This window comes from Convolutriloba macropyga, chromosome 3, assembly GCF_964194025.1.
Source record: "Convolutriloba macropyga chromosome 3, txConMacr16.3, whole genome shotgun sequence".
In the NCBI taxonomy this organism is placed as follows: domain Eukaryota; kingdom Metazoa; phylum Xenacoelomorpha; order Acoela; family Convolutidae; genus Convolutriloba; species Convolutriloba macropyga.
In genome coordinates, this window is record NC_134470.1 from 37,335,420 (window position 1) to 37,361,652 (window position 26,233).

The following is a 26,233-nucleotide window of genomic DNA, read 5'->3' on the forward strand; positions in this document are numbered from 1 at the left end:
GAGGGAACTGGAATGGAAGGGTTAAAATAAAAATGGAACATCAAGGAATAAGCAAAGGAATAAAGATACGCAGCCAAACACTCAGTATAGCCTTCCCTCCTCCACGACGGCGCTAATCGAAGTCTCACTGAGAACACGAGGCTTGAGGGCACGACATCCCCTCAAGCAGAGAACACAAAGAAGAACAAGAAGATGTACGGTTGCGGTCTCCTGACGAAAGGAGCCCACGGCTTATCAAATCACAGATAAAAGAGAAAAGATAAGACCGTGGTCTATGGTCTATCTCGAAAACTACCACACAGCGGTCTGCCTCAAACCCTGGAAATTTCGTGGATGTTCCTGTCAAAAGTTTTCGAATCTGGCTAAGTTGTTTAGGTTGACGCTATCACGCGCAGCTGAACAATTTAAAAACTTTATCCGGCAAGGCCTCGATAACCCCAGTTTGCTCACTCAGATCTTTTCGCAAGCTTACGGTTGACTGTGGTTTATCTATTTATTTCGTGGTCGTCAATGTATTCCTTAAGCGCCTCGAACACAAATCTCGATAAAAAAGATTCTAATCGCCTCGATGACAAAGATTCTGTTCGCCTCGAACGCCTCAATGACAAAGATCCTATTCGCAACGTTATAACAACTTTCTCCAAGATCAATATTATTCGCTACTACGTCGACACTGGCTAGAGAGGGGTGATAACCGTTGTAAGGATTGTTTCCGACGATAAATAGTACAATAATATCGTATTTACCTGCTTCTAGCACAAAACTGTACGCGTCTTGCACACCAGCTCCTGGATGTGAAAGAAAGTTGGCGTTGGCGAATTGAAGGTGTTTGACCTGCGAGTTTCCAATCAACCAGGTTTTCGCTTCAGTTTAATCAGTTTAGTAAGTTTTTTCCATATTTTAGTTTTTAGCAACTACGAATGTTGGGTTTTGGCATTGACGTTTTTTAGTTGCCAGCCTTTTGATGAGATATAATGTGGATCTCCAGACCCATGTAGGGAAGCTCTGTTTTGTCACTTAGAATGTGCTCATCGATATGTCTTCCGAGCCAAGTATACCAGCGTTCTTAACGGATGTCGACATTGCTAAAACAATAGGGGTTGAATGGTTTTGCAAAGTTGGCTTTGTTTAACGTTTCACGTACGTGATCACGTACATAAGGACAAAATTAAGTTTCGCTCTTTTACGTAGCTCCATACTCTGCCTCCGTGGCGCGCGCTCCATGCGCAGGCTCCCTGCAGTAGAAGCGTCAATAGGAACCATTGTAGAGGAAGGGAGGCTGTTATGCTAAATGCTTGATATTTTTTCTAATCTTGATTCAAAATCACTGCATATTATACTTTAATTGCTACTTACCATATCTATCTTGTTCATAATTCTGATGCTTTATTTTCTTTATCCTTTGCATCTGATGCTTCAATTTTTGACTACTGTCAGAATTTATAAATACACATAGGAGTTGACTTGCTGCCCCCGAGTTGACCGACTACCCTTTTAGGGGAGGGGCTTTCTCTTAATTGACCTTTTTGGTTAACGTTTTGCAGTCTGTTCTCTTAAAAGCGTATTTTGTGGTGGGCAGCTATCAATTAAATGAAAATGTAACACACAAGTAGATATTACACATGAAAATATTACACACAAGACGTTACTTTTATGGTACGTGTTCTGTTACTGGGACGTGTATAAGTTAGTAGGGCGAGTTGGGGGGTTTAACAAAAAGATTCAAATTTTTATATGAAAATACGGGAGCGAGTGGTGTGCCCCAATTCTTCGATTGAAAATTGAGAATGTTGTTCTTTTTAACGTTTAGATCTTTGCAGCACTTTCCTGGCTGTCTAAGAATGACTTTTGTCCATAAAGCTGTTCTTCAGCTCAACAAGGGCGTTCTGTGCAAGAATATTTAAAGCTGCTTACTCATTGTTTCAGAGAAATGTAGACTTGTGAAAAGTACATCGGCAAATTTAATTTGAATTGAGCTACACATAATAATGGCTGCTCAACAGGATTCAATAGCTTCCCTGTGTCCGAGACTGGTCGACTACATTTGTTTCGTTGGAGCTCGGTATCCTAACAGTAACAGCGTAGCACAAACGCCCGAGTTGCTCAGGCGCTATCCCCTTACAGATCACAATGACTTTCATCTACCCCCTGATGTTGTGTTTTTCTGCCAGCCAGAGGGCTGTATTAGGTACAGTTATCGTGTTTTTCAATTTTTCATTCATTGTCTGATTTAATTTTATTAACTCAACAAGGAAGCTGCACAATTAACTCATCAAGGAGTTTAAAAAAATCGTTACAAAACCGAACTACTAATTGAATTGCACGATACAATGCCGCATTACAGCGCTCACAAGATCTGCCATTAGAAAGACTACGAGAAAAAAACAAACAGCAAAATAAGCAAAAACAAAAATTTTTCAGTGAAGGTGCTAAAAGAAGAGAAAAAGAAATACAAATATTGACCTCTCACAAAACTTTTATAAAAATGCATATTGTCCAACAAACAAAACACCAGTTACCACATTATAACACTGGAAAAATAGTTTTCGAATTACAAGGAATTGGATGGAACCTCTCAATGATGAGAATAAATTACAAGTTTACGAAAAGAACAAAAACTGAAAAGTAAAAATAAAATCTTTGAGAACGAACGGTATCGCAAACTTTAATACTATTTGCAATAAACTGAGTGCATTGAGCAACATTCAATCAATTCAATCAATCCTCATTTAGAAGTTTATGAGAACAGTCAGCATTTTACGACTACATGAAGAATTTTTAAAAGGCAAAAACAGCAAATTAAAAAATTTAGGAAGAAGTGTCGAAGCCAATAAAAAAAGAATATTTTGGTATAATTTTTTCTAATTTCATATAATTTTTTAACAGCAATCGAATTCTTCTTTTTTTAACAATATTACTGCAGAAAATCAACAAGTATGAACAAATATAATTTAACTACGAAATTTTTGAGGAAACCCGTTATATCAACGCCGTTAAATTCAATAGCTTTCAACGGAAGAAAAAAATACACCTAGTTATGACTCAACGAGAAGGCAAACATGTTTGTCAATCATAAGTCACCAACAGGACAAAACAATAAGTCTTATGATTATAAAAACAACAACAAATACATGCAAAACCAAAAATTCATCAGAAAAGTGCAAGAAGAAAGTGTCGAAGCCATTTAAACCAAAAGTTTTTCTCTGAAAACTTTATCTATTATTCATTGGACGTCTTCTATAAACCAATTGGAACTATCAATATTAAGATAATGAGACAAGATTTCAAAAGTAACCAAAAATGCGAAATTTTAAAAAATTTATTGAAAACTCGTGGCATTGAAGTCATAAAACCAATAGTTAGCTGATAAAATCGCTTACCAGACTATTTTGTTTACAGTAAAAAGAAGAGGGTCCTGTCATTACTGAGACTGATTTACAGCTCATACAAATTTTCATTAATGCTTAGTGTCCAAAAAAATTATTTTTTAAGTCTTAGCAGCCACTAAATTCAATAGTTCTCAATTGAAGTCATTAAATGCGGTAGCTTATGCCTAGATAAGGGGATAAAAATGTTTGTCATCTTACAGTTATCAATAAGACATCACAATAAGTCTTATGATCATGAAAACAACAACAGCAAAAGCAGGCAAAAACCAAAAAAATTTAGTAGAAAAGTGCAATAAAGTGTAGCCATTTAAACCAAACTGTTCTCTGAATACTTCATCTATGATCCATTGAACGCCTCTTCTAAATCTCAAGCCACTGAGAACTATCAATATTAGGATAATGGTATAAAATTTCAAAGGCAACAGAAGTTTAAAAAATCCAGAAATGAAAAAAATTACGAAAACTCGTGACATCGAATTTATGTAACCAATAGTTAGATGATCAAACTGCTAACCAGATTCATTTAGTTGCAGTAGAGGAAGAGGAGTTCCTGTCATTTTGAGACTGACTTACAGTTCACGAAAATAAGTTGAAGATTGGTTAATGTCAAAAAAATTCAGTTTTCAAAGTATTAACAGCCATTAAATTCAAGACCTTTCAGCGGAAGTCAAAAAATACACTACGTTATGCCTTGATGGGAAGAAAAGGATGTTTGTTATCAAAATATCACCAATAAGACGTCACAGTAAAACCTATGATTATGAAAACAACAACAACAAAAGCAGGCGAAAACCAAAAATTTTAGTAGAAAAGGGCAATAAAGTGTCGAAGCCATTTAAACCATAAACTTTTCTCTGATTACTTCATCTATGATCCATTAAACGCCTTTTCTTTTTCTCTAAACCCCTGAGAACTATCAATATTAGGATAATGTGATAAAATTTCAAAGGGAACAAAAGTTTTTAAAAAAATCCAGAAATTAAAAAAAAATTACGAAAACTCGTGGCATCGAAGTCATGAAACCAATAGTTAAATGATCAAACTGCTAGCCAGATTCATTTTAGTTGCAGTAGAGGAGGAAGAGATCCTGTCTTTTTTGAGACTGACTTACAGTTCACGAAAATAAGTTTAAGATTGGTTAATGTCCTAGAGTGACTTAATGTTCATCAAAATAAATTTAATATCATTTAATGTTAAAAAAAAATTCGAAAAATTATTTTTCAAGGTCTTGATAGCCATTAGCTGTCCAGTCAAAGCTCTAAATAGTGTTACATATTGCAACTTGGAAAGCTGATTGCACTTTTAATTAGCGAGTTTATGCCATAGGACTCAACAAAATTTAAAATATCAAAAATCAAAATTTCCTTAAATCTCGAAAACTCGAAGACAGAAAAAACATGAGCGATTCTTTGAAAACGAATTTTTTGTTCATTGAGTATCGTTAGATTGCAAACGAGGTTCTCGAGACCTCGATATGAAAATAACTAGTCTCTAAGTCACTGAAAACAATAATAAATTAAAAAATTTTTCTAAAAAAACAGCTCTCAAAATGAATTCCGAGTGTTTTTTCATAGTAAACTTCTTCACGAGACCAGAACCAACGTTTTTATCGAGCTATTGGTAACATAAAATGCTTACATTTTGTAGCGTGAAATGTAATTTTGAAACAATGTTTTTATAGAAAAGTCTTAATTTGAACAAAACTTTAAACCTCGATAACTCCTCGAAAAATACAAAATTCACAAAAAAATTAATTTTGAATTCTACACTGGACGAGCTTTTTAATGATACCACTCAATTTCTCTACGATGAATATATCGGTCGGGCAAAATTAATTGAACAAAAAAACCTATTTGAGTATATAGTTCCTCCCCCTCACAAGTGGGGTCGGAACAATTAGAATTATGAAACAGAAATAGCAGGATTCCAACGTAGTTTAATTTGGAGTTCATTCTTGGAGATTTTACCAAACTTCTTCGTCAAAGATGGCCTTTTTATTTAAAATATTCGACTATTCTCATTATAATGAAAATTGTGACCCGTTTGTTAAAATTTTCCAGCGTCAGTCAAAAACGAGTTCCTTTACGAGACGCTTCTTCGTTTGTGTTCACGCTCACCGACAAAGAAAGTGGTGTGATCAGATACGGGATTTGTCTGAACTTCTTCCGACCTTTTGATCGGAAGTATGTGTCTGAGGTTAAGAATCGAGTCTACAAGGCAAACGATTCAACTTCAGAAGGGAGAAACGGAGACGCTGAAAACCATAGAAACAGGACGGGGAGTAATGTAGCCGCTGATACAATCAGTCAGTGCAGCACCGATAGCGACAACTTGAGCTGGAATGGAAGTTTGGAAGGTATAGAAAATTCTTTACAGATCTCAATGACATTCCTTAAAACAGTTTTTTATTTTGTGAATAGTGATCTCGAAGATCGAAATTGACCAGTGCTTAAAATAAACTGAGCCAAGTACAAACGTCCATTATGGAGCTCATGTGCTGGGTTAGACCTATTATCTAAAGGTACGCGAAATCTGTGTCGTAATATTAACATTGCTTGACAATTTTCGATGCAGGCAAAATCCCACTGCAATTGTTGCAGCCCAGTTTGAGAAATTTGCGCATCCTTTATTTAACCCAAATTTTAGGCTTAGTTTTGAAACCGTTATGCAACTAACAGTTGACGAATTTTGTCACAGGACACAACAATGCTCACAGAGGTTCAGCTTCTACAGGTGGTGGACGTGTGAAAAAGTGGAAGCAGCGTAACAACACTTTGACCTCTCTTTGTTTGATAAGTCACCACCCTTTCTTCTCCACTTTCAGAGAATGTCTCTTCCAACTGCGTAAACTGATCCACGCGTGTAATGAGAGGTCATGCAGTCGACGTGTCGGGGGATCCAAAAGTGTGCTGAGGTATGTATGTTGTTACATATTTTTGAGCGTCTGCTAAAGCTTGCTTTGCTTAGTGGGATCGATGCTGTGAATGTACTTTCTGAGGATATGCAATAGTGCAAGAAGTTGATTAATTTGTTTCAAACAAAGTTTATGGCCGAAATTTTAATGTTCTCGGTCTTTTCTATGCGATTGCTTCAAATTATAGCCCCTCGTTATGTTATGAAAATGGTGATTAATAACCGCACAGCGATAGCTGGGGATACTATTGGCCTTCTCTTGGTTTTTTTTTACAATTCAAAGAGTTTGAATTGTATTGGGGCGCTGTCTTTTTTTTAAGATCTGTTCACACATTTTTATGATTTTTGAAGTCAAATTGGAGTAGTGATTTTGGTCACGCCGAAACAGGAAGTGGAGCGGAAAAGCGAGTGGTTTTGCGGCGTGATATTTTTTCACTTTAAATTTAAAGTAGAGTGAGAAAACGGTGTTTGAACAAAAATTCGATTTCTCGCTAGTGGTTTGTTCACATGCGGCAATTTCACTTTGGTGTTTACTGTTTTTTCGATTTTTTGGATAGGATTTTTTCTAAATGGTTTTCGCAATCCATTCATAGTCCGTTCTAGGTCTAGTTTTCTGTTTAGTCAATGAAAATTCTTTGAATTGTACGTCAGGACTTGTCCTGCTATGTTTATTTATTTCGTCGTCAAGATATTTGTCACGACCATATGAATGACGTCACAACCACTTCAAATCCGCTTTTTGTTCATTGGTTCATGCAATTTCAACTGAAGTGCGTTTGTGACGTCATTTTTTGCTCTTAGTGAAGCGAGTTTTTTTGTTCATTCGCGTGATTAAATTTTTGGTCACACGTGACTTACCTCACTCTCAAAATTGACTTTTCTTCGCTTTAATTCAAAGAGATAAGGCCAATTGTGTGCTTGTCACTCTAATTGAAGGTTATTAAAGAGCAGCTAATAGAAACAGCAATAAATTATACAGATTCTTAATCCAAATTTAACATCTCAGCCCTTTATGAAAAGAGTAAATTTCTTTTCTGCTCTGTCTTTTTTACCTTCTTTTTCAGACTACAGATCTATGAAGCTATTGTGGCTATTTTCTGGCAATTTGCCAGCTATGTTTGTTTGGGCGGGGATACGTTATATGACCACTAAGTTGGAGGCGATAATGGGAAAAACTCTATTTTTACGCAGGCTTGACTTCTTTATTTTTGCGTGTTAAATTGCTCTTTCTGAATTTAAAGCAGCTTACCTTAATTTGCGGCAGTTTGTTACTAGAAGTTTAATGCGCCGTAATCGATTTAATTTTTTGAAAATTAGTCCTAATGAAAATACATAAAATCCTCTAGCGAATCCCCCGTCCCGGCAGAAGAGTTATTTAATTGATCCCCGCCCTCCGGTCGCATGAGAGCTATTCGTTCGAAATTAGTTGGTTATTTTTGCGTATTAAAGATCGCGCCCCTCAATTGTTATGTGTGCATTTAAGAACAAGACGTCTATTGATGGTAATCAGCATTTTTATCATTAATTGCTCTCAAATGAAGTTTGTCGCATTTATATTAGTCCTGTCGGTCTGTTTTAATGCGATTTTTTGCTTGAACGATTTTTTCGCCTGAACCCATTTGAATTTTCATCCGCAAAAACTGGACATACAGGTGAAGCCTGCAGGGCATTAAGTGTCTTAGAGCCCTTCGGCTCACTAGTCTCCAAGTATACGATTCACAAACCGTTTTGGAGACGAAGCTTAATGTTGTGAAGGTCGTTTCTTAGAAGTTGAGCCCCCCTCCCACCCCACCAATCCTCACCACTGCTCATTGTTCAGGTCGTAAGGGCCCCGTGCAGCCAAAAACCACCATTGTCTTCCCACCACTGTTGCCCCACCCACCCCCCATCAGCCCCCCGCTGCGCTCACCTCACGCCCCTTCAATTAAGCTAAAGATAGCCTCAATAAACAGTAGCTAGCTAGCTAGCTACTGACAAAGCCAGTCGTTCGTTTGAGAGCAATTCGTGCGACGTTAGGCGGTTATGTTTGAATTTCAGCTCAAATTTTAAGATAGAGGTTTTGCGCTGTAATAGGCAGATTCCACTAACTTTTTGATCTGAAGTTTTTTTAAGTCTTGTTTATGTGATTTTAAATATGAATCGTGCGAGGTCAATCAACTCTGCCGTTTGCTGATGTAGCTTTTACCTAGGAAAACTTTTAAAAAATATAGCCTTTTTTTAAAGATTTTAATTAGTATTTCTAGAAATCTGTTCAAGGTAAAACTTAGACTAATTTCCTACTAAAGCAAGAAATCGAAATAAATTTCGTTTGCTCCCTTTGTGTTCTGCAGTTTAGAAACTGAATTCAAAGGTAGCATTTTTAAATAAGTTTTTTCCAAAATAAATATTAACTGATTTTTCACCAACTGGCCGAAGAATTGCCTAACTTGTTTTCTCAGCATCGAGTGTGATTTTGACTTTTTATACTGCTTTAGAGAATTTGTGTGCCAGCAGCAATGAGCGTTTTTAGAGCTTCGTAATTTTCCTCTAAGTTGTAGTCACGAGCGTTCTCAGAGCTTTCCCTCAATTTTTTGTAGCAATCATTTGGGTCATGTTGGTCTTTGTACGCAATTTTTTTGCTCGAGTTTCTCCTTATTGACTTTTTGTCCTCAAAAGTAAGAAAATGGATCATTCATTTTGAATTTAAGCTTTACTAGTATACACCTGTGCGTTTGACCGAAACTGTTGAGGATTTTTTGTAGTTTTTTTTGTTGCGGCAATTTTTGTTTCGATTTCGAAGGTGAAACGCACAGGTGTATACTAGTAAAGCTTAAATTCAAAATGAATGATCCATTTTCTTACTTAGTGAGGCTAGCCTCCTTCAGCATAGGTTCAAAAGCCAGCGCCACGGCAAAGCAATTCTACCCACGTAAGTTTGCTATGCGTTACATTTTGAAATAAAACTAAGCGGTGGCTTTGAGGTGCAAGTCGGAGAATGAGGGTATGAGTCAAGGCAACAGGATTTAGAGGTTTTGCCCGTCCATTCTTGACATAGTCAGTTTATCTTTACGTAACACTTTGACTTTATTTCGAAGTGAATTGAATTGGCTTTCAGAATACTACTTGATCGACAAGCAAGCTCAAAGGTTTCAAATCTTTAAATGTTTATTTTTGCTGACGTTTGGTACTTCCTTGTACATGGCTTTTACTATTAGATATCCTTCGTAAATTGTCTGTAATTTTGCTGACTCGGGAGACACATTTGGTTCTCATTAGTCGAAGATCAGTTTTCTTTTTGTCATTTTTTTGTCTGGGGATTTTGCGTGCTAAGCAACCTCAGCTGCATTTAAAGCCAAAGCGAGGTTTTGGCAAAGTTAGTTATGTCGATATATTTGAACGAATAATTTCATGTTTGGCGTCATCATTAATGCGGTAAAGAGCAGGCACAGAAAAGGTGAAAACAATATAGTGTATTTCTCTTTTGGGAAGATGTCATCGTTTTTTGATCACTTTGATTTTCATCATTGTTTAGTATCTATAAGCAGCTATAATATATTTTCTTATAAGCAGCTATAATATTTTCATCATTGTTTAGTATCTATAAGCAGCTACGCCCCTCGTGATAATGATAACTTTTTAGAAACTTAAGATTTTGCTATTTTATGGCTTTCGGATTGAATCAAGAATCATGAAAACAGATTGAACTAAAGCTTCTTATTACGACTCGAAAAGGATTTTTGGCGATCTAACTTCTCTTTTCACAGGATTCAAAGCCAGATGCCGCTCGTGAGAACAAGTATTTAGGTCAATCTGCCAAACAGAAGTCGAAAGCGGAGCGAAAGAGTTGTTTTTGTTCCGGCAGTATTGTAAGAGAACGAGAAAAGTGAGTGTGAAAATATTTTGCGCTAAGTCATCGATATTTTTTGATCACGTGCGGCTTTCTCAAAGCGGTATTTTAGTTTTACTCTAACCTTTTCCAGCCAGTGGTGTGTCCCATCTATTTTGGCTAGTAATGTGTTTTGGGTTTTTTCTATCTGATGCAAATAATATACTTTTAGATATTTTGAGGTAATTTAGTCATTTAAACCCGTGGAACGCTTTTTTGGCACTTTTTACGGTCTTCTTTATTTTTCCTATACGAATTGGGGTATTTTTTAAGTTGCAGCTTATTTTTTTTGTACTTGATGGTTTTTGATTTGGTTGATATTGATTGTGAGTTGAAGAACATCTTAATCAAGTTTTGGCTTTGTCATTTTTAAGGAATTGTTGAATAGTTCTTCTAATTTTAGCCTTTAGAGTTGTTTTGTATGCTAGTTAATTGACAGATTTTTCATAAGTATTGTTACTTCAATGTGACAATCCAATGTTAATTTGTGCAGTTTTTTACAATTTTGTTATTTTTCATGTTTTTTTGCTGTTTGTCTTTTTAATTGTGATTAGGATGTCTGGCAGGCAGGCCTTGGATAGGTCACTGAGCAAGCTGAGAAAAATTTTAGAGGGTTGTTGCTGAGTAATTGATAAGAAGCAATATGTTGCTTTTTAGGCAGTTTTGTGAACAAAAAATTCTGTTGTATCGTTTTGTTTCTCTGTGTACCGTATTGCATTTTTTTGTCATTTCTTATCCGTTATCTGAATAAGAATTCTTTTTCTCTAAGATTTTTGCGAATAATTGTAACTTTGTGACAATTTAACCAGATTTTTTATAGTATAGCAGATTTGGTTTTTCATGTTCTTACTGTTTTCTATTTTGCCTGATTGAAAATAACAAAATATTCTAACCATCAATGAGTAGAGGCACATTTTCGTTGAGCATTATTTCCTGGGGTCTAAGTCAATATCTACATCTGGTCGGTTCTGGAGACGTACGGCTTTGTTTGATAATTTTTTGGAGTGTATTTAAGACAGGATGTAAAAATCAATGCTCTATATGAAAACTAAGTGTTTAGGTAAAACGGCTGAATGTTCTATGATTTGACGATAGTGGTAATAAAACTTGTGGTCATAAAATCTGCCCTTTTTATACGCTCCAGCTGAGCCTTATCTCCTGGGGCAGTTTCCACCAATGTTCATCATTCAAAAGCACAATGCCAAGAATAGCACAATACCAAGCAACTCTCCATATTTGAGCACCCGATCATTTATCTGTTACTGTTGTCCTTTCATTTTTTATCATTAAAGACTGGTATCACTGGTTGCTGATGAGGAATTAATTAACCTAATTGAAAGTTCAAATTCATTAATAGTGGTTTTGATGACTTTGACACTATTTCTTCTTAAATAATTTTAAATGATTTTGAGTTTTGCGAGTATTTGTACTGTTTTTGTCTCATCATTTAATCTTATTAGGACAGGTCTCAAACTTTTTTTGTATAGTTTTTTAATCGGTTTAATCTTTTCAATTTACAGATAATACTTTCTATAAATTTGATGCGAACTGCTGTTCAAGAAACTTTGTCGAATTTTGGAGTTTTGCTTTGCGAGTTTTTATTGTTTGTCTTTTCTCTTTTTTGTCTTTTCTCTTTTTTGTCTTTTCTCTTTTTTGTCTTTTCTCTTTTTTGTCTTTTCTCGTGTTTGTCTTTTCTCTTAGGCTCTTTAGTGTTAGGCATTATTTGTTGCAAAGGATGCCTAAAATAACCGAATCAATCGTTTCATTTCATTGTTATTGCTTTCTATGGCTTAAACGATGTTCGTTTTCAAATAATTTCATTGAATTGAGTTTTGTTAGTATTTGTTCCTTTTGCTGTGTTGTCTTTTAATTTCATGAAAGATTTCGTCGGATGCTACTGACAAATAGGTAAATCTATTTAGTTGAATGATTTCATAGCAGTCGTTTTCGAGACTATGACACTTCCGAGAATTAACAGTTGATTTTTTAGTCTTGCATGCTTTTGTTGTTTTTTTCGGTCTTGTCGCTTTGTGTCGAAATTAACAATTCTTACTGGTCTTTTAGTGCGGCGTAGTTTACGCCAATATATTGGCTCCAACGTCCATTGGCTGATTTTTTCATTTACTGAGTATAATTAAGTGTAAGTGAATTTGTGAAATCTTGTAGTGCTATTTTCCCTGTTTCAGCCGTTAGAGCTGCCAAAAATGTTTTTATGACCTCTTAAGTTTTTTGATACGTTGTGGCTAATAATTTTGGCTAGAAGTTGCGAGGTTCTTTTATTTTGACGACACTGGCTATCAAAGATTTTCTGGTTTTGCTTTGTTTGTCTTTTTTTGTTTGATATTGCCGTAAAATTTTAATCATCAGATCGTTAGTTAATTCACATTTTATTCAGGACTTATCCATTTGTTTTTTAAATAAAAAATTGCTTTACATTTTGATCACTTTTTTCGTTGGAACTGATGACTTTCACATTGGTCTCATTACTTAACTGACTCACTGTTTCCGTTGAATGGATTTTCGGTTCTGAGTTACGCACTATAGTGAATATGTGCGGGGTCATATGATTGGTGATTTGATGTCAGGTTTGATGAGAGTTTTTGGTGGTCAGTAGAACCACCATCAACCGATGCCTTATGTTTGGTGGGGGCAATTATTTCACATTGAGAGATTACAACGGGGTGGGTCAAATTCTGAAACGATTATTTCCCCCGTTGAGAGATTAGATTGCCCTGATTTTAGGCGTCGCAACTTAATCAGTGGCTTTTTTATTATTAATGCTAAGATTATTATTATTTGTTCACTGTAGCTCTTTAGACGGAATAATAAAGTTTTAAAACGCAATTTGAAGTTCCTCAAGTGATTTTTTACCCTCCACAAAAGTAATTCAAAATCAACCGCCCATAGTTTAAGCAGACTGCAATACATAGGCCCTACTGCAATACTGTAAAATAGGCGCCCACCATTTAGAGCAACGAGTTCGACGTTCGTTAGTTTTGTGAGAATGAGGCCAAAAATTGAATGTAGGCTAGCGAAACAGGTGGAGCGAAATTTTCATAGTTGAGTCAGAAAACGGCGTATGAACAAAAATTTGCATTCTCGCTTGTGGTTTTTTGTCCACACAAGCCATTTCCATTTTGATTTTTACTGTTTTTACGACTCGAAGAAGAGTATTGGCGAAGTCCTTTTTTTAAATCAATTTTATTGGAGTGATTTTTGAAGCGGGAAATGAAACGCGCGAAAAAATTTGAAACGCGCGAGTGATTTTGGGGCTGAACAAAAGTTAAGAGCAGAGCCAAAAGAGAGTGGTTTTTGTTCATACCGCTGTTTTTGAGAGAGCGAGAAATTGATGTGTGAAAAAATTTTCTCTTAAGCGAGCGAAATTTTTTTAATCACGTGCGGCTTTTAAAAGCAGTTTTTTTTGCAATTTTCTTGTTTATGAGGTTTGATTATGATATTGTATTCGTTTCACGCTTGTTTTGATAGGAATTTAAGGTTTCAAAAAGTTAATTCTGGGTTTAATGCTAATTTGGAGGGTTTTGATCAGTTTTGCGGATTTTTGCGAATTTTAATGAGTTTTTGCCTGTTTTTTTTTTGTATTAATGCTGTAAGTGGGATTTGAATACAAGCTTGTTTCTTAAGGAATATTCAGCTACCAATTGACTAAAGTTTTATTGGTGTAAATCATTCTTTTCTTCGGAAAATTGACAGAAAATTTGAGAAATTTTAAACCATTTTTCTTATTGTTTTTTGCAGTTCTTTTTTTAATCTTAGAAAAGTTTGTTAGCCTATTATCACTTGCCCATTGTTTTGCGAGCTTTTCCTTGCTCTAATTACAGAGGAGCGTTATTGGATTTATGTTTCCTTGTACTATTATTACGACTAAGAGGTGTATTGGAGAAGTCCTTTTTTTAAATCAATTTTTTGGAGCGATTTTTAAAGCGGGAAATGAAACGCGTGAAAAAATTTGCAGTGATTTTGGTGCTGAACAAAAGTGAAGAGCGGAGCGGAAAGAGAATGGTTTTTTGCACGTACAGCTGTTTTTGAGAGAGCGAGAAATTGGTGTATGAAAAAATTTTCTCTCAGCGAGCGAAATTTTTTTTGTTCACGTGCGTCTTTTAAAAGCAGTTTTTTTGCAACTTTTTGTGGTTTGATTATGATGTTGTATTAGTTATAGGCTAGTTCTGATGGGAATTGAAAGTTTCGAGTAGTATTTTTGAGTTTATTGCTAATTTGGAGGTTTTTGATCAGTTTTGCTAATTTTTAGACAAAATTTGGTAATTTTTTTGCCTATTTTTTTGTTTTAATGCTTTATGTGGATTTGAATAGACGCTTGTTACTTGAAGAATATTCAGATACCAATTGGCTAACATTTTCTTGGTGTATATCATTTTTTAAAGGAGAATTGACAGAAAAATAGAACTTTTAAACCATTTTTCTTTTTGTTTTGCAGTTTTTCTTTTTTTTAAAATCTTTGACAAGTTTCTTAGCCTATTATCACTTGCCCTTTGTTTTGCGAGCTTTTCATTGCTCTAATTGCAGAGGAGCGTTATTGGATTTAGGTTTCCTGGTACTATTATTACGACTCCAAGAGGTGTATTGGAGAAGTCCTTTTTTCAAATCAATTTTTTGGAGCGATTTTTAAAGCGGGAAACGAAACGCGTGAAAAAATTTGCAGTGATTTTGGTGCTGAACAAAAGTGAAGAGAGGAGCGAAAAGAGAATGGTTTTTTGTTCATACCGCTGTTTTTGAGAGAGCGAGAAATTGATGTGTGAAAAAATTTTCTCTCAGCGAGCGAAATTTTTTTGTTCACGTGCGGCTTTTAAAAGCAGTTTTTTTGCAACTTTTTATGGTTATGTGGTTTGATTATGATTTTGTATTAGTTTTAGGCTTGTTCTGATAGTATTTGAAAGTTTTGAGTAGTAATTTTGAGTTTATTGCTAATTTGGAGGTTTTTGATCAGTTTTGCTGATTTTTAGACAAAATTTGGTAAATTTTTTGCCTATTTTTTTGTTTTAATGCTTTAAGTGGATTTTAATAGAAGCTTGTTACTTGAAGAATATTCAGATACTACGTGGCTAAAATTTTCTTGGTGTATATTATTTTTTTAAGGAAAAATGACAGAAAAATAGAACTTTTAAACCATTTTTCTTTTTGTTTTGCAGTTTTTCTTTTTTTTAAAATCTTTGACAAGTTTCTTAGCCTATTATCACTTGCCCTTTGTTTTGCGAGCTTATCATTGCTCTAATTGCAGATGAGAGTTATTGGATTTGTGTTTCCTTGTACTATGATTACGACTCGAAGAGGTGTATTGGAGAAGTCCTTTTTTTAAATCAATTTTATTGGAGCGATTTTTAAAGCGGGAAATGAAACGCGTGAAAAAATTTGCAGTGATTTTGGTGCTGAACAAAAGTGAAGAGCGGAGCGAAAAGAGAATGGTTTGTTGCACATACAGCTGTTTTTGAGAGAGCGAGAAATTGGTGTATGAAAAAATTTTCTCTCAGCGAGCGAAATTTTTTTTGTTCACGTGCGGCTTTTAAAAGCAGTTTTTTTTGCAACTTTTTGTGGTTTGATTATGATGTTGTATTAGTTATAGGCTAGTTCTGATAAGAATTGAAAGTTTCGAGTAGTAATTTTAAGTTTATTGCTAATTTGGAGGTTTTTGATCAGTTTTTCTAATTTTTAGACAAAATTTGGTAATTTTTTTGCCTACTTTTTTGTTTTAATGCTTTAAGTGGACTTTAATAGAAGCTTGATACTTGAAGAACATTCAGATACCAATTGGCTAAATATTTCTTGGTGTCTATCATTTTATTTTTAGGAAAATTGACTGAAAAATTGATAGATTTTAAACCATTTTTCTTTTTGTTTTGCAGTTTTTCTTTTTTTAAATCTTAGACAAGTTTCTTAGCCTATTGTTACTTGCCCATTGTTTTGAGAGCTTTTCATTGCTCTTATTGCAGAGGAATGTTATTGGACTTTATGTTGCCTTGTACTATTAAAAAAGTCATTAAGTTTTTCTAGTTTTGTTTTTCAATTTGTTTTAAGTTTTTGAATGCCGTTTCTATTCTTCCTCAAATTTTTGGTGGCATTTGTGGAGGTTCAGGTCTCACAATAGTTGTTGTAGTTGTTTAGTCATATGTTTGGGCAATTTTCTCCTTCGAGTCCGTTTCCGGAATTCTTCCGGCTATGTTCTGATTTTTTTTTGCTGGGATTTCTTAAACGGTTTTCCAATCAAGTAATAGTACATTCTGTTTAGTGTTTGTTTAGTCAATGAAAATTCTTTGAACTGTAGGTCAGGACTTGTGCTGCTATGTTATTTCGTCGTCAAGATTTTTGTTGCGAGCTTATGACTAGAGTGAATTTGTGTCACTCTAAAAGAACTTTAATTGAGAGCAGCTAATAGGGGCAGCAATAACCTATATAGATTCTTAATCAAATTATAGCATCTCATCCTTTAATGAAAAGAGTAAATTTTTTGGTATGTCTTTTTTAAACTTTTTTTAGACTGCAGATCTACGAAGCTATTACGGCTATTTTCTGGCAATCTGCCAGCTATGTTTCTAATGCTAGAGCTGTGATTCTAATACAAGAGTAGTGATTATAGGAATGATTTATGTGACGAAAATATAAAAGCACTAAGTTTGACAAAATTTGGCCTTTGAAGAAGCAATGCAAGTTGGTGGTCGTTTTTAATTCAGCGAAAGCTGTTTATTACATCTTAAAATCCTTATGAAGATTTCAACATTGCTGCTTTATCTTATATTCAAGCTTTTATTTCGAACAATTTCTGTTTTAAATTGCTCTCAAACGAAGTTTGTAGTAATTATATTGCTCCTTTGATCTTTTCTTTGGTGGTTTTTCACTGGCGCATTTAACTTTTCTCCGCAAAAGCGGTAAAATAGGTAAAGACCGGAGGGAATTAAATGACTGAGCAGCTCTCTGAGAGCCTTACGCCTTGGTTGTATAGCGATTCACCAAAACTGTTTGGAGGAGGCAATTTCCTGGTGTCACCCCCAGACACCCACTACTCTTAGTCACTCCCCGTCCACCCTCCTATACCTGGGGATTTGGATCCCCGTCCAATCCGCCTACCTCAGGTACCCCAAATCAAGCCACGCTTCTCGCTTGAGAGCAATTCGCTCGACGTTAGTCGATTATGTTTCCGGGTTTTTTTTTCGTTCTTGAACCATTTTTTTATTGGGGGTTTAAGACGCTTAAGATTTCAAGTATCGCGTGGCAACCTGTTTAAGGACTGTATCCCAATAGATAATGGGAATCTATGATTTATATTCTTCAACATTAGGTTTTTGATGGCATATGTCAGTTTTAGTTGGTAGTCCCACCTCTTAATCTCATCAAATTCTTGCGTTTTCAATTGCTTTCGAACAAAGTTTGAGTGGATTTTTGTGCGCCTTTTTTATAGCTGCCATACACACGCACTCATACACAAACACACTCGCCCTTCCACCCTCCTCCAGCTGGCTAATTTTACCCCTCTTCTCCAGCCCTCCCAACCCTACCCCCATCGCTTTGAACACCCCCCCCCCCATTGCTCGCTCCTGCGGAAGCCAACCGCTTGCTGGTCGGCTGAGAGCATTTAGCCCGATTAATCAATTTTTTGGAATTATTTTAAAGAGAACACACAATTATTTTAAATTTGAACTCTTGAAGCGTCATCTCTTGAGCATGGCTGTCCCACGCCATATCAATTGATTGTTTATTGAAGTCTGAGTAATTTGTTTCTCTTCGCTTTGTTTTTTGGTTGCAGTTACTCTCATGTAAAACTGCAACCAGATATTCGCCTTAAAAATTTTATGAATTTACAGTCATTTAGAAGATTCAAGTAAGCTGTAACAATTTTCTAATTTTTAAACTTTTAACAGTTTTCTATTGATTATGCAGAAGTATGTAATAGTGGGCGCACGTTTTTAGCTTGAGCATGCGATTGAGCTAAAATATTTATCTGATTTCTCAAGTTAGTGTTAATGAGAAAACTGCGTGGATGAACTGTTTATTTGAAGCAGTTGGTGGTAACTCAATGATTATAAGACTTTAATCTTTTACTTATGGCAAGTTCTAAGTTTTTGGTGAAAGTATACAAGCATACCAAATTACAACATTAATCACTTTTTCAAATTCTCTTTAGCTCGTTCTGTAGACTGAGTAGGCGTAAGCGGCTGCGTGGTTGTTGGTTTTGTTCGAATAGCATTTGATGAACTCGTTGTGATTGCTTGTTTGTATGCTGTTCTCATCTGATTAAGTGGTCAAGGCACACCTGAGAGGAGTTCTGTCATGTATGGGTGCATATCGGTGGCGTTCTCCTGAAAAAGATAAATTTTAAAGCTCACCCTTAGGTTGCTTTATTGTAATTTTGGTTTTGTATGAGCCCTCCCTGGTTTTCAAGTTATGTCAAGTTTCCCATCGTTCCAAACCCAGTTAGATGGGATCTGAAGCATTAAACAACCAAAAATAGATCAATTAAATTTTTAAATGGTTCTATTGACTTGATTGCAATTTATATGATGTTCAATTTGAAACCAATTCTTTATATTCTTAAATATATGCACGAGTAACACTATACGCCCTTTGAAAAAGTATGGTAACTTGGCAGTCATTTAAAAAAATTGAAAAAAGATCTGCTATAGTGTATGTTATTCTGAGCTACATATCCGAAGAGTATTGCAATCATTGCATTAATTTTGTGAATCTGTTCATACTTCGGGGGGTTGATAGTCTGGCGTAACGCAGAGACCCTCTCTCTTCTCCGAAGTGAAGATAGTCTTGCATACTTTGCCCTGTGGACACTTGCACTGGATCTTTGCAAACTTGGAAGAGGGTGAGAGACGTAGTGAGGTTCCGCTGACGCTTTTACTGCCGTAGCCACCGTAGGTTCGGCAAACGTTCGTTTGGCACTGAAAAATAAGGGTACTGATACGGATTTGTTGCCTGCTAAAATGAGATTATATTACAGACCAAATGAACTAGTAAACAGTTAAAAATGCTATGAAATGTATGTTAATATTATTGTCTTGAATGTGTCTCAATGATATAAATGTGGTGATTTGATGTCCTGCGGTTTGATGAGCGTTTTTGGAGTTCAGAAGAACCATCATCAACCGATGACTTAAGTTTGAGGGGGGCAATTATTCCACATTGAGCGAATACAGCGAATACAACGGGTGTGGTGGTTCAAATTCTGCTACGATTACCCCCCCCCCCCCAACATTGAAGTCCTAGTCCGTTCATGTTGCTACGCTTTACGATAATATGCTTACTGAATTGTAAACTAAGAAGTATCTTTTCAAATCGCAACGCATGATAAGAAGGTATGAGCACATAGGAGAGATTAGTGAAAGAAGAACTAACAGTTCCGTTGTATAGCTGTGTGGTATGTGAGTGGTAGTTAGTGGATGGGACGTGGCTGTGCACCTGTTGTTGCCATAGAGTCATTCTCTGTCTGTACAAGTCAGGCCAGCTGTATGAGTTGGAGGGTCGTATCAGATGGCTACTCGGACCATTGCTAGTTCCACTATCCCCGATCAAACTATTGCTACCACTGCTACTGCTTGAACTTAATGGGGTGCGGTGACGATAGACTCCTGTAAAATAACACTGCCACCTTTACATTTTTGTTTCAACGAGGTCAACGAGTTTGTCATCGCTAAAATTTTGATTTTATGATTATATGCATTTCTTGTGTTCTGTTAATTTGTATATTGGAGCTATTCTAGCCGTAGAATTATCTTTCGATTGTAGGTTACGTGTTGCTCCTGAATGAGAGCCAGAGTTTGAATGAGAGACAGATTGTAAGCAAGTTTATCATGTTTCTAACAAAGGAAAATGTTTTCGGTGCAATTACAAACTCGGCCGTTAAATAGAAATGGAAGCTCATTGCGGGACCAAGAAACTGGTTTTAAGTTTTTGTGTCAAGATTCAGCGAACTGTTTTTATTATAGCTGCGAAGCTGTAAGCTGAGTGGAGCTATATTGCGGTGCTCTTGGTTTAATTTAAAACAAAGAATTTGAATTGTATTGGGGTCTTTTTACGACTCGAAGAGGAGTATTGGAGAAGTCAATTTTTAAAATCATACTTTTTTAAAATCAATTTTATTGGAGTGATTTTTGAAGCGAGAAATGAAACGCGCGAAAAAAATTGGAGTGATTTTGGGGCTGAACAAAAGTTAAGAGCGGAGCGAAAAGAGTGGTTTTTGTTCATACCGCTGTTTTTGAGAGAGCGAGAAATTGACGTGTGAAAAATTTTCTAAGCGAGCAAAATTTTTTTGTTCACGTGCGGCTTTTAAAGGCATTTTTCTTGAATCTTTTGATGGTTATGTGGTTTGATTATGATATTGTATTAGTTTTAGGCTTGTTTTGATAGGAATTGAAGGTTTCAAGTAGTTAATTCTGGGTTTAATGCTGATTTGGAGGGTCTTGATCAATTTTGCGGATTTTTAGACGAATTTTAATGATTTTTTGTCTGTTTTTTTTGTATTAATGCTTTAAGTGGGATTTGAATAGAAGCTTGTTTCTTAAGGAATATTCAGCTACCAATTGACTTAAGTTTTATTGGTGTAAATCATTCTTTTCTTCGGAAAATTGACAGAAAATTTGAGAAATTTTAAACCATTTTTCTTATTAATAGCCGCACAGCGATAGCTGGGGCTATTATTGGCCTTCTCTTGGTTTTTTTTATTTCGTAGTCACGATTTTTGTTACGACCATATGACGTCACAACCACTTAAAATAGAGGCAGCAAAAACTTATAAAGATTTTTAATCAAAATATAACATATCAGCCTTCAATGAGAAGACGATTTTTTTGGTCTGTCTTTTTTACTGTTTTTTTTATAGATCTACGAAGCTATTGCGGCTATTTTCTGGCAATCTGCCAGCTATTTTTTTGCAGTTTTCTTTTTTCTTAGTCTTGGACAAGTTTCTTAGCCTATTATGACTTGCCCATTGTTTTGCGAGCTTTCCATTGCCCTAATTGGAAAGGAATTTTACTCGGCTTTATGTTTCCTTGTACTATTAAAAAAAACTCATGTGCAATTTTCTCCGAGTCGTTTCCTGAATTCTTTCTGCTATGTTTTAAGATCTGTTCACACATTTTCATGATTTTTGATCACGCCTAAACAGGATGTGGAGCGAAATTGCGAGTGGTTTTGCGGCGTGAAATTTTGCTTTAAATTTAAAGTAGAGTGAGAAAACGGTGTTTGAACAAAAATTCGCTTTCTCGCTAGTGGTTTTTTGTTCACATGCGGCAATTTCACTTTGATTTTTACTGTTTTTTCAATTTTTTGGATCGGATTGTTTAATTGGTTTTTCCAATCTTTTCATAGTCCGTTCTAGGTCTAGTTTTCTGTTTAGTCAATGAAAATTCTTTGAATTGTACGTCAAGACTTGTCCTGCTATGTTTTTTTGTTTCGTCTTCTGACGCTCTTTTTCGTTTTACATTTGTTCACACAGCAAAGCTGAAAAGTCAAATTTTCTGAATGACTTCTCCCTCTCACTAACGGCGTTTTCGCTTGTGATTTCATTTCTCTCTCTCTCTCTCTCTCTCTCTCTCTCTCTTTAGCAAAAGTTTTTTGCGTGATTAGATTTTGATCACAAGTGACTTACCTCACTCAATAAAATGACTTTTGCACTTTAAAACTTAAGTTTAATTTGAATTGATTTAAGGTCAAAGGAACTCATATGCGCAGTAAAGGTCCCTAGTAAAAGGCTTCTGCGGAATGAATTTTAACAAGCTTTATTAATTTATTGCTGAATGTTTTTACCTAGCTTTTTGAGCGGCTTTGATTTTTTTTTAATTTAGATCTGTCTCTGTTTCTATCTCTATTGTACGGCACGCAGGTCTTTTCTTTCGCAGCTATTCAGGCAATCTGCCAGCTATGTTTACTCAGACTTTGATGTGGACATGTTTTTTGAGTGGTAACTTACTGGGGATAGCAAATTAGAGGTAGTGACATGATGCCATACGAAAAGGATATGAACACCGACACTGGTCACCAGTTTAAATTGTGATTTAAACATCCATCGCTTTAAGAGGATAGGTATTGCATGGAACCTAGTATGTTCCATCAAATGGATGCTACACTGCTTTATCGCCAAAGGTTGTAATTAGATGCTATGGCTTGGTATTGCATGGCATGGATAGCCTGTGGAAAGAAAATCAGTAGGAAATAGGAGAGATCATTTCCCCTTTTTTTGAACTGAATGAGAGATTATTGAAAAGGTTGAGGCTAAACGTGGGTTGCATTTGAATTAAGGTGACTTTCACGACTGGTGAAAAATCAAAGAGAATGCATATCATTGCATGTGCGTACCGTTTATAAAGTTTTGTTTTGTATGAGGAAGTTATTGATTTTTTGGATCTGCTTTTCTGCCCTCAAACACAATTATTTTGTAATAAGAGTATGTCAACAAATAAAAGCGCTTCTTGATTAACAATGCGTTCTGTGACGAAAATAAGGTTTGGGTAGAAATTGTTCGGCTAGCAGAAACCAATAATTTTATCATAAGAGGATAAAATATCAATGTCATTGAAATCTTCCGCCCAAAAAATAGTGATGGTTTAAATTTATTGCGCGATGGTAAATTGTTTGACTTTCTAACGTCAACGTATTTGGCATCTATCAATTTCTTGATGATCTGGTTTTAAAAAACATTTTCCAAAAAACTACCACTGCAGTTGCTTGTAATGTGTGTCAATTTGTTTTATTGCTCTCGAACGAAATTTGAAGCAAAGTGTGGCTTCGGTCGGTGTATTTTTGCACTCAAAAAAAAACATTTTTAGGCTACACCCCTGCCCCCGCCTATCGTTCGAGAGCAATTTATGCGACGTCAGTCGGCTTATGTTTTCAAATTGGCTTTTTCTTCGATTGATTTTTTTGCACGTGTAGTGGCCGCAGACCGCTAATATTTTTATGAATTCGTTTGTATTCGCACAGTAATACATCAGAACAGTAATTTGTGTTCACCAATTAATGCTGTTTCTCAACGAAAATTTTAAAATCTTCTCTCAGCGATGCGACTTGTTAATGCGTGAATATATTTTTGCGGCGACGCTCAACTTCAATCATTGGCGGATGCATTTTTAGTCAAGGTCCTAAGATGAGTTGTGAAAGTTAATGGAAGACATTTTAATGGTAAAGTTTTTAATTAACGTAAACCGATGACAATTTGAGAATAAAAGAAGACTAACACGAGCCTGTGTATAGCGTAGCGTTCCTGCACTCTTTGCCGAAGATATGCATCATCGTATATCGCAAACGAAGTTATTCAATATTTAAATAGAACTTCAAAATTGTCATTTAAGTATTTCTAGAATTCGCATCAGAAGCGATGATATTGTAAGCATATCCAAGGAATTGATTAAAAATCGTACACAGAAGGATAGGGCAATTATTTTTAAATTTCAGGGAGAAAAACTTTCAGCTAATGCAAATAAACAGAGCGAGATTTGCAGTTACTCCATCTGATTATGATTTACAAAATAAATCAAGTGGTAATACCTTACAAAGGCTAACAACTAAAAATTTAGAATTCAAATGGATGATCTTGACAGTCATGCTTAAATGAGTTCAATGAATGAGTTTGTAAAATGTAACCAGAATTTGGACATGAGACCAATTTCAATTATTCGACGAGTTTTTTTAAAAAATTTTTTGGTTTAATTTTAAGTTTCTAGCATTTATTTAGGCAATATTTTGTGCGAGCAGTTTTATCATTTTCAAGTGACTTTTTACTCGTCATAGAGCAATTAGTCCGACTCTTATGTTTGTTTCATCTTTTCATGTCACTCTTCAGTTGATTTTCGTGGCTTTGCTTTATTTTTGAGTGCTCTCAAAAGAAGTTATTAATAAAGTTGTGTATGTCCTGCTTAATGCAAATTTTATTTGCTAGATCGTTCTTGTTGTAGATGGTGCGTTTGCTTAATTGATTTGACTTTTCGTTACAAAGAATCGGAATAAACTGGTACATCCCTAGGGCATAAAGTCGCTGTAAAGCCCAATTCTCTTGCTTCCTAAGCATAAGCTAGCGACTAGTCGTTTGAGAGCAGTTCGTCATCAGTTCGTTAATCGTTTAATCTTAATTTTTGATTTTTGTTTCATTAAGACGCAATGAGCCAAAAATAAGTTTGAAATCTATTGTAGGCACACTATTCCAATCTACTTGGGGCTAGTGAAATAGTATTTCTCTAAATATTCCTTGTTAAAATGTTTAATAGAATTGTTTTTCTTTGGGAGACTGCTGAGGACAGCCTACCTTTTGCGCAATTCATCCCTCCTTTTCAATAATTTGTCCCTGAAAAAAATTATCACGAGTTCGTTTAAATACTCGTACTTTTGACCTGCGGCCTAAGCTGGCGTCAACCCCTCGCCTGTTGTTCGCGAGCAATTCGTTCGACGGTACTCGATTGTTTTTTTAATGTCACTATTTTTTGCCCCAAACTTTGCGAAACTGACGTTAAACTACTATGTAATTCATGTAGTTTAAATCTTCACTGCTCGTTTTGAAAATCTCAATTCAACAGAAAAAATTCCTAGGCATTTCATGAAAGGCACTCTGAACCTTTTTGAGCCCCTTATTTTGCATGGAAGGAAACCCATCAAACACCACAAAGACTTTGCACTCCGAAATTACTGGACTGTGAATTAATCCTTTGTTGAGTGATTGATTTGATTGATGTTTTGATTTGAGTTGTTTGGAAGCCTACCTGGTCCCAAATATAAAGGCGGAGGTGGCTGCATGTAACGATAAGGATAGTGACTGCTATCATGGCGAACTCCATTTGATACAAACTGAGCTGGACTGGCTTTAATTTGGCTGTTAACACAAGATGTCAGTAACAAGAAGCACAAAATAACGCCAAAAAATGGAAAAATTGTTGGAATATCGGATAAAACATCCGATCTTACGTCACAGTATTTGTTACTCTTGTTCATTGTATAAATAACGAGAGCTTTGTACAGTAAGCGGGTTTTAATTATGAATGTTTTCTCTTATTTGTGCTGATCAAATCAAACTCTACCCCCGCTTAGAGGCGCCTTTGAGAATCAATGAGGAAGTATTGATTGATTTTGAGGTATTGTTCCCCACTTCTTTTCTCGCTCTTACTTTTCCCTTTGAACTAGGAATTAAGATGATGTTAATTTGATAGAGCAATCACAAAAGATGCCATGCTCGTAACCAGAGATTGTAAAGCGTCGCTGAAGGAACGGCTTTGCTGGCTTTGAATCTATTGAAAAGTGTTGCTATTTTCAGAAAGGCAGGTTTCGATCGTGACGCATGAGGCGTGTAAGGGGTAGCAGTAGGAAAAAGACAAGTGTTGGTAAATTTACCCGCAGGACTTTTTCAAATCAAGACGAACTTTAGCTCTTTTTATTGAGTTATACTGTCAAGGTTCCCGGTCACAAAAGTCACAGTAATTGAAATGAGCGCCAAAAATAGCTACGTCACTGATTTTTCATCTTTTGTTTCGCCCACACAAAGTTTAGATTAAAAGGTTTCTTTTATATATCTGGATAGGTCCCAGTGGTAACGTCGGTAGTTTTTGATTAAAGCCCAATTTGGGTAATTGGTTAACTTCCTGATGTAAGAGCTGAATATGTGACCTCTATATTGTTTGGGGGAGGGGGCATTGGATACTTGATTCAAATATGGCTAGAGGAAAGTCGAAAGTATCAGTGCCTGTGTGGTGGTGATGAATGGAATTTGGTTTGAGCTGAACAGCTAGGCACGCACACGTTACGAGGGTTAATCCGCTGGGCGTTGAAGTTGAGAGGAAATGTAGGAGTAATTGAAAGTGATGTCTCTTTAAGCGGAATTTATTCCTTCCGTTTTTCCTTTGCTTCAATGTGGGGGGCACCGCCTTTTGCGCGTCACGATTTGAGTGAAATCTACTGGGATTAGAATTTATACCTGGTGGGATATTAAGTGTTTAAATGATTGCAGAACAATTGAAGCAATTACGGTAAATGTCAACAATGCTCTCTTAATACCTGTGACTAGTAGCCACCGCCTCTACTTTACTACAGCTCTTGATTTCCTTCCCTTTTCACT

The 26,233-nt window shown here is 35.8% G+C and overlaps 3 protein-coding genes across 10 annotated transcripts in view; 1 reads left to right on the plus strand and 2 right to left on the minus strand.

The window, feature by feature from the left end:
• LOC142336181 (uncharacterized) overlaps positions 1 to 26,233 on the minus strand; it is a 545,590-nt gene that overhangs the window by 384,762 nt on the left and 134,595 nt on the right. The window lies entirely within an intron of this gene.
• LOC142336180 (MAP kinase-activating death domain protein-like) overlaps positions 1,892 to 26,233 on the plus strand; it is a 178,553-nt gene continuing 154,211 nt past the window's right edge. For all 8 annotated transcript variants that reach the window (XM_075384803.1, XM_075384810.1, XM_075384806.1 and 5 more), the window contains exons 1-3: positions 1,892 to 2,188; positions 5,450 to 5,745; positions 6,087 to 6,303. In XM_075384803.1, the coding sequence (XP_075240918.1) occupies positions 1,989 to 2,188; positions 5,450 to 5,745; positions 6,087 to 6,303 (713 nt within the window). In that variant the 5' untranslated portion in view covers positions 1,892 to 1,988. The remainder of the gene's footprint in view (positions 2,189 to 5,449; positions 5,746 to 6,086; positions 6,304 to 26,233) is intronic.
• LOC142336182 (uncharacterized) lies at positions 18,166 to 26,042 on the minus strand. The gene is made up of 4 exons (XM_075384813.1): positions 24,888 to 26,042; positions 19,537 to 19,769; positions 18,888 to 19,082; positions 18,166 to 18,491 (listed from the first exon to the last, which is right to left on the minus strand). The coding sequence occupies exons 1-4, from the start codon at positions 25,114 to 25,116 to the stop codon at positions 18,435 to 18,437; spliced, it is 714 nt and encodes a 237-aa protein (XP_075240928.1). The 5' UTR covers positions 25,117 to 26,042; the 3' UTR covers positions 18,166 to 18,434.